Source organism: Nothoprocta perdicaria, unplaced genomic scaffold (genome assembly GCF_003342845.1).
Source record: "Nothoprocta perdicaria isolate Ctin4 unplaced genomic scaffold, notPer1 scaffold_167, whole genome shotgun sequence".
Lineage (NCBI taxonomy): Eukaryota > Metazoa > Chordata > Aves > Tinamiformes > Tinamidae > Nothoprocta > Nothoprocta perdicaria.
The window spans coordinates 1362820-1371904 of record NW_020454838.1 but is presented as its reverse complement, the minus strand read 5'-3'; the positions used below and the strand labels follow the sequence as shown (position 1 = coordinate 1371904).

Sequence of the window (9085 nt, the reverse complement as noted above, 5' to 3'; positions counted from 1 at the left end):
TGCAGACAGAAAAAAAGAGTTGGGATTTTGAAACTCCGGCAGCATGCTGAGATGCTGGCTCAAGACCTTTGGATACCTGATGTTTAGTAGGGACTTGAATCAGGGTGGCAGTACTGGAAGAGATACTATTCTAGCCAGATTCTCCTTTCCTCTGAGCACTTTTTTTTTTTTTTTTTTACAATGAAAATGTTTCCTTTTCTAGAAAGGTAATCAAAGAGAGCTTCGCAGGGAATATGCAAATTCCCCAACTCTTGCTTAGTTTAAAATATTTCATGAATCTGTGTGACTCCCTTCCAGTAAGCTGCAAAGATAATGATGAAGCTCGTTTTTGCTATGGACCCCATCTGAGACAAACAATCCTTTGAATGTACAATTAGACATCAATGGGAACTGTTCAAAACCTTCTTCCATGTTTTATTCAACAGTGGCTTGTTCATAAAGCCAGAGAACATTTATTTCTGGTGTTACTTTCTCATAGCTCCCTTTAGACTCAACAATTGTTAAATCTAGTTTAAAAGAAAGAAAAAAAAAAAGCCTGACTTGAAAGGTGAAAACACCAAACAAACCAGAAAACGCTGCGTGCTCTGACTGCGAAGCTTCACTTGCTTCAGCGGCACCAAGAGCATAAACACGCACCTCGACAGAAAGCTGAGCAACTCTACCACAGCAGGGAGCACATGGAAATTATTTTAAGATGCAGTTTTAATAGGCCTTGTTGAGATTTGCTGGAGATGGAAAGCAATACAGGGCAAGAAATGCTCGGGGGATAAAACACACCAGCATGGGCATCGGCAAATGGCATGGGCCAGCGAACCCTGCAGCCAAAGCCTGGGTTTGCACAGTCCAAGCAGACACCTGAGCATGCAGGCCCTGTCCAGAAAAAAACCCATAAATCACTATGTGTCTCTCTCCTCCGGTAGTCGAGGGAACATACGCAACTACTTCTAATTAAGAACACAATTTCTCTTTGAGCTGAAGGCAGAGGGAGATTCATTTTTAACCATGCACTGAGCTAGAGAGGTTGAATACACTGGGGCTCAATGTGCTGTAATAAAAACTGAAGAAAACTAAGAATCAGAGACGAGTAAGTAAGAGCTTCACTCATCATTGCTGCTGAGGAAGTATCAGCCAGGGAGAGCAGGTTAAGCCTCCTGTTGGTGTTTGTGTTTCCTTCAGGAAAACCAGTTTGCTGATAACAAACAAACATGCCAGAAGGACTTTAATCAATTGTGCAGTTCATAAACTACCAAAAAGTCAAGCATTTGGCAGACTCCAAGTGATGAAATTTGGGAATTCAAGGAAACACAAGTTATTTTAAAGCAATCACTATGAAAACGTATACAGACTTCTTGCAGCCTTTTTGGTCTCCAGTGATGGAACTATCAAACCTAAAGGAAGTCCTATTTTGGATTTGGACATAGCTTTCATTGGATTTATCAATCATTTCAGAAGAAAATATGGTTCAAATAGGTTGTAGCTGATTTTTTAAATCATACTTCTAATCCCAAGGAGGATGGTTGTAAGAAAGGAGAGGGAAGATAAATCCTTTATTGTCACCTTTTGGGTCATTCAGGCAAACACAGGGAGGGAGATCTGATGGGTTCACACAACATGAGGAGCAGGGAGGTTGCAGCACTTTAGGGCAGCCACAGTTCTCAGAGTAGCTACTGCACATTCATTAAACAGGGCACCAAAGACTCATGGAACTCATGGATGAGGTCTGCTGAATTTTGTTTCCCAAGAAGCCTCAACACATGGAAATCCCACCAAATATTTTATGAAGATGGTGGACACTCTTGTTAATAAACTGGTTGGACCATTTATATATGTTTTGGGGGTGAATGGAAGGATAGAAGAGACAGTAAAGAAGTATTTTCATCATCATTCTTCCTTCTGATTTCTCTTCCTGTTTAATCAGTTTTCCTCTTCATAGCAATAGCTGTCATCATATTTTGCTTTGCTGCCATTCTGCAGGAAACCATAAGCAGGTCGAAGGTAGTCCATTTTCATAGTCACTACCTGAAGAAAGCATCAGCATCCAACAGTTGCTTAAAACTAAGGATATTTGCCAAGAGCTGCTAGAATGCAATTTGTTGCACTACTGATGTGATCTTCAATTTTTCCAGCATCACCCAGCTCTTCAAGAACTGTCTGCGTGGATTTCCAATACCTGCAGATCTAGGAAGCTGAAGAGAAGAACCAAGGCAAGCAACAAATTTGTGAGACACATTCACCTTCATTATCTTCACTTCTACATCGTTTCCTCACTCCTGTTCTCATTGTTAAGCATAGGAAAGGGTGACCCAGACATTAAACCAGATGTCCATACATATGTACAGAGGGAAGAGCTGCACAAATACAGCTTAGAAAAAAACAGATGTCTTGCTCAGATTAATTCCCCTCCTCGTTATTTTATTTTGCTGGCTCCCACTTGCTTGTTTGTTTTAGAATGGGCTCCATGGGATTCGTAATAAAGAAAAATGAGAAGTTCTATGTTGTTTTGGCACAAGTTTACACATTGGCCCTGATTTTCTCAAAAGTATATAAATATCTACAAAGATGATACCTGGAATGATTTCAGTGATGACTATCTTACAGGGATCCCTTATAAAGGAATTTTCATTCATTCTACTTACAATCTAGGAGCAATATTTCCTATGCAGAGCAATGACTCCAGTGTTTCTGCATCCTGTCAAATCTATGACAAAATTAATACTCAAGCACACTAAAAAGTCTTTTGGCAAGCCTGAAATCAGTTTTATGGGAGATGATTTGCAGTAGTTTTCACCCTGGCAAAGATTTGATTACAGTAGCTGAGAAATTCAGGGACTGGCAGTGGAAACAGAGAAGCTGAAGCCATGAATTTCACTTACAAAATACACATTAAGATTTCAATTCACGTCAAGGAAAACAGCAATACAAGCACCGAGGTTTGATTAAGGGCCCTGCTGTCTAAACAATTGTGCTGTGCACAACTGCTCTGTGATCAATTAATAGGGATGGATACGATGGATGGATACAACCTCTCTGTCTGAAGTTTGTCATGACCATGAGATGCTTGTTTTACAGGGTTGGCCTCCTTGACGAGATCATACCCATATTTAAGCACAAGAATGTTCCCATCTTAAGGTGTGGGCTCCTTCCCAAAGAGGAAGATGACTTCAATTGCATGCAATTCTGTATTTCATGTCAGTGGTCCAACACCTGCATCCTGCTACCCCAAAACGCGGATGAGCTAAGCTCTACACAATGAGCAGCAGAAGGGACACCGCCTGTTTCGTCAGAGATTTTTGTCATAGAGCTGCCACTGACGTGTCCCCAACTACTTTTCATTTTTACTATCATTGCTCTTTCTACAAAAGACTTTGAGGGCTCTCCTGTGTCCCTCTTCTTGCTGGGCAAAAGGCCAGTAGGTCTGTGTGGACTGACAGGCCAGCCAACTTGCACAGCTTTCTGTTGAGCTCATACTGCTGAGGTTTTACCTCTAAAGGGAAATCTGTTTTGTTCCCTTCCCCAAGCTGCCTGTTTTCTTGGAATTTATGGGAAGTTATTCAACTTTAAAACCTTTCCAGTCCTCTCAAATGTGGTTGGCATTGTAAGATCTAGTTATATTCCCCATAGGTAAATGTGAATAAAGTCAGAATTGTCTTCTGACACTAATCACATGTATCATGCATAGCTTGGGCTTCCTCTAGCCCCTCATTTTCTGAAAATGATCTCCTTGCAAACATCAGGATTTGGGACATCAAAAAGGACTCTGAAACACCACAGGCTACAGCTTCAGTCTGCTTCAGTCATACAGAGAGGGGGAATATAACATTTCCAAACCCCCAGGGCACTGGTGGAAAACAATACTGACATTATGAAATACTGCATTGACTTTTCCTAGGAAAAATACTTTTCTCTTTTTTTTTCCTTCTAACCAGGCTATCTTCAAGCAAATGAGAGAAAGGACTTCCAAATACCAAAATTTCTTCCCTACTCTCCTCAGTCCCAAGGAAATGCTGGTGTCTTCTGAATGCCACTTTAACAAGTATTTAAAGTAGTGTTCTCATAGATAATGTCTTCTTTAAAGCATTTAAAAATGCAAAATTTGGTCTCTACAATGAAAACCACACGGTCATCTGTTGTTCTCGAAGAAAGGCCAGTCAGTAAAAGCCTGCTGTGACAAGTAGGAGAGAAAATACCTCACTTGCAGATCCTCCCTCACTGAGTACCCACACTGGAAGACAACAAACAACGCAGGTGAAAGCATCAGCTGATGAAGCAATATCCCAGCAGCAGGTTGGTAGCTCTTTTTAAAAAATACAGACAAAGATAAAAGGGTTTATAGAAGCACATTCAGATTTTATCAGACCGATCTCTAAAAACACCATTTAATCCAAATCTCCACTTTACAGCTTAGAACTGCACTTTAATCCCATGGAACAATGCCCATTTTATGTTTGGAAAATTAATTTGTAGAAAGAAGATTTTATTCTGAAAGGCAGGTTTTAAAATGAAAAGTGCTTTTTTTTCCCCCCAGTATCCTACATTGATAGCTGAATTATTCATATTTAAACAAGAGCCAAAGTTTCTGTTTCTTTTTTTAATGATATCTCTATATAATTGGTAGCTGGCATTCTACAAAGAGAGAAGTTGTCAACATATGATAGGACACATTCTCCAAAATATTAGCACTTTGGAGCTAAAACAGGTAGCGCAGGAAATCATCGTGGAAACCTGATTACAGTTTTGTTGTTTCAAGAGCTTGACTAGAATTTCAGCTAATGATGGAGGCATGAAAAGGGAACACCACTCTGGATTCAAGAGTTACCGGTTATAACATCTTGCAGCAGACACTGCACTGTGGACTAAACTAGTGTTCTCGTCCGACAGTGCTGAACAAACAAAGAAACAAACAAAAATTCTCATTTACATGGCAAGAGAATCATCTGCTCTCCAAGTAATAACCCAAAATAAAACAGTCCTTCAGGCACTGCACTGACTAGAGCAGCCTAAGTGAAATGTATACACTTACATAATTCACTGATTGCAAGGAGAATGACTGCATTACATAAGCTCTTACCATTTTCTTTTCTTTTTCTCTCTTTTTTTTTTCTTGCTGGCTCTGTAGATTTTGAGTGCTCCCAAAGGCTGTTTTATTTTTCAGACTTTCTTTGACCAGAGACAATCTTGCAAGAGAAGTACAAGTCTTTAAGGCCAACATTACAATCCAAACAGAAGAAGAGCTAGTCACACATAGAGAAACACATTTTCAATTGACACTTACATTCATTTCTGCAGTTTTTCTGCTATAAGCAAATGAAGAACCTCCTTCTGCTTTCCACTGAACAACTCATATCCCCTTGATAGGCAACGTGCATCTGGAGTCCAAATGAATACAGAATTAATCCCCAAAGGCTGGAGAGCAAAACAGGTCAGCAGCAATCTCTACTACAAGTCAGTGCAGAAACCTTGTAACAGACCAACTTAAACCAGGGTGCATTTAATGATTTTTCCTTCCTTTTCTTTTTTTTTTTTCTTTTTTTTTTTAACTTCTATTTTCAACACAGTTTCCCTCAGCCAGCTCTTGCCAATGATACATGATACAGGATTAGCCTAACTACATGTGCAATGATCTAAATTACCCTGATAATTTCTACAACAGGCAAGTCTAACCCTGCTCAGTAGCAGGACATTCCCAAGACATTTTTCTAGCCTTAATTCTCCCAAGAGTCGCTGGAGGAGCTGATGAGACTCAGCTCTTGTGACGGTCAAGCTTTGCCTTCCTTTCCCCCACCAAAGAAAAGAGGAAGAAAAGAAAGAGGAGAAAAGGAAAGGAGAAGGAAACACACCACACTCCTACACACACTCCTACACACACGCACACACGTAGAGAAAAAAAGGAAAAGGGTAAGAAAGTTGCATGAGGTGCCAATCTGGAATGAAATGGACTTTTGAACAGACAGTCATATTTGGCACTGTCAGCAAAAGCTCGTGGGTGGCCCTGTTTCTCTCGGAGTCCTAATGCCCTTTTACATTGGTCATTTAAAAACATCACCCAGAAAGTTCAGCTGTGTCACTTCTGACATTATTTTCACAACGCTGCCGAATGGACTCCATGGAGAGACTCTTTTTCCCTCACCCCAGTTTCATAAAACATTGTACATAAAGGATGTTTTCTGTTTGGTCTTCAAGTAGCATTTTTACGGTCCATGCAAATCCACAAATCCGTGATTATTCTTCCCTTTAAAAAGGATCAACAGAAAACAGAGCCCTCTTTCTGGAGGACAGGAAAAGTAAGAACTGTTGGATCTCCCAGCCGAGCCCTCCAATCCTTAGGTAGCAGGCTGCATTAACGGGTCCTCGCACTGTTCTAGCTGCATCCTCAGGACCCCGCTTTTATGCAGAAACCAGAGCTGTAGAAATTCCTCCGGCATGGCGTGGAATCCGGAATCGGGCAGCACATTGTCATAGTAGTGATGGCTGATAAACTTCCCACGCAGGTCCACCGAGAAGGGCCAGAAACCGTAGATGGTCACCTCCTCGCACAGGCCCAGGGCAGCGCTGACCAGGAAGAGCCCCGTGGAAAGGCGCTTGGCGTGGATGCCTTTGCTCTTCCAGAACTTGCCGATGTCACGCAGGAAATTGGGGTTGGCGAAGAGCACCCTCTGCTTGGCGCCAAAGTCCTGCAGAGTGTAGTAGACGCGGAGCGAGGGCCCTGTCCCTGTCTTCATGGAGAAGGCTGGCATGTAGATGTAGCTGTGGTTGTACACCTTGACGCTGTCCACAAACGCTTTTCGGGACCAAAGCAGATTCTGGAACCTGGAAAACACCAAAGAAAAGCATGTTGCTCACATACTGGTTCTTCCGCTCCTATCCGAATCCACCAAAAAGCTGCTTTTCCTACATACACTTAAAATTAAGTGCAGGCTTTTCCTTAGCCCAGAGAAAGCCCAAACTTCTCACTGTCTGACACCACCTTCCTTCTAAAAACATAAACTCAAAGAAACAGTTGAAAACTAAATCCCAAACTCTAAATGTTTCTGATTTCATCTCATCAAAAAGAACCTGAAGGACCACTGACAATTTTCCTGGAAATCAATAATCTTCAGTGACAGTTTTCTTTTTCTTCAAAATCCAACTTACTTTGGGGGGCACAGAAGTCTTTAAAACACACTTTGAAAGTCCACACTGTTCTTGTTTTCTAAAGGTCTACTTAAAAATGACGCAAGCTACCTTCTGAACATGCAATACTGATAAATATTTAGATATAAGCACTGCTTTTATAACACTTCTAAGACATTTGTTTTGATTATGCATTTTTAATGATTTTTTTTCTGTGTTAGGTTATGTGACCATCACAGTTAATTCTCATTCTGGACCTGCGAAAAATCTCAAAGAACATATTTCTCACCAGCCAGGAAAACAGACATTTACTGATGTCTATTTTATCCCTAACTTTTAGACCTATATCCTACTTCAAAAACAGTATTTTATCAAGAATATAACTTATCAAGAATATAACCTTTCCATGCCATACACTTCTGGATGTGTCAAGACGAATGAGATATCTGACAAGAAATTCTAGGTCATTTACACAGTCATTACGTTTATTACATTGCATAGTCCTTATGTTTATTACATGGTACATTGTCAGTGCCAAGTAAAATCCAATACCTAAACTGCAACCCTATCAAGTAACAGGAGTCACCTGCTTGTCTTAGGGTTATACAGTGTATTAGAAAATGCTTTTCCATGAAAAAAATCACAACAATTTGCTCTTGAGAGTCTGCTTTCTTTCGAAAGTCTGAAAACCTTTACAGCACTCATACACTTCAGCATGCATGCAAAAAACATGACTTTATGTCTGCACAGTCCTCACATTCACTCCTTCCCTCCCAGCTGGGTTGCTCTGCCATGCATGAGCCCTAATATTTTCTCAGTTCACGACTGTCTGTCTTGTCTTTGTTGCTCCATCTTCTCCCTCAGGTTCTCATAGCTCAGGCCCATATGCGAGTCATGACTGATTTCATAGTCATACAGCAGACGAGTAAGGAGCAGCAAGCTGAGACACTGAATTTTTGTTTTCCTTTCTCTGTCACAGGCAGAGGTAAGAGAATATCATTTTCAAAGGGCTATGAAGAGATCAATTGTATGTACAAACTTCTTGGAAACAAGAATAGAAGAATCACATGCACAGCAAGATACATGGATTTGAACATGATGCAACGTGACCTGAAGAAGTAATGGAAAAGATTTCAGCTGAAACAACTGCCAACAAAAAATACAGCTACAGCAACATCCGAAGGTCTCATGAACATGCGTCAGCGTCATGACGTCTTTGTTCTGGCAGAAAACTTAAAATGTTCCAAACAAATTGAAAGATATTGTTGACATTTTCAGAACACAAGCTTTGGTTTCTGATTCGCTACAAGTTTCTTTCAAAATTTCCTTCAGGTTCTTTTCAGAAAACACACACCAAAAAGACACTCCAAGAAAACTCATGGGAATGGTGGAATAAACCATTCTGTTCAGGCTGGAATGGATTTGAATTCCCTGTGAAATGAAATTTGGGTTTAGGTATTTTGCTTCAAACTGACTTGAAAGAAAAGCAAAGTGCATCCTTTGCTTCCTTTTAGGTTTGGAGTTCTCCAACTGCTCATGGACTTTCAGGCCACAGGATTAACCTGTAGATACTCTGAGGCAAAAGCCCTAAAATGAGGCAGGACTGGATCTTCTGTTTTGCTCTAGAGACTCGCTCCTACTGCACCGTGGTATTTGCTAATAGCAAATAGACAAAGGCACTGACATCCAAACAAGAAATCAATTCAGTCTGAATATATAAAATACAACAATAATTTCAAAGTTTATTACATTTGACATTTTTCTCTCTAGAAACAGCCAGGGTACATAGTTGTAAGTAGCAGATCAGCTAAGAGCCAAATGCCTTGGCTGAATTTCATTAGCCTAGCGGTATCTTCTTATGCAAGCCTTCTCACTTGTTACCATTAGACCTTCAACTAAGTGTTCCCCAAAACTATCTTTACAGTTTTCTCTTCCTAGATATCCCTGGAGGAGGACCTGGTCCTGTACCTAGTTG

General features: G+C 40.6%; 1 protein-coding gene across 1 annotated transcript in view; it reads right to left on the bottom strand.

The window, feature by feature from the left end:
* Positions 1 to 4664: 4664 nt before the first annotated feature.
* Positions 4665 to 9085, bottom strand: part of ST8SIA1 (ST8 alpha-N-acetyl-neuraminide alpha-2,8-sialyltransferase 1) — a 95470-nt gene continuing 91049 nt past the window's right edge. The window contains exon 5 of the mRNA XM_026035776.1: positions 4665 to 6807. Within this exon, the coding sequence (XP_025891561.1) occupies positions 6321 to 6807 (487 nt within the window). The 3' untranslated portion in view covers positions 4665 to 6320. The remainder of the gene's footprint in view (positions 6808 to 9085) is intronic.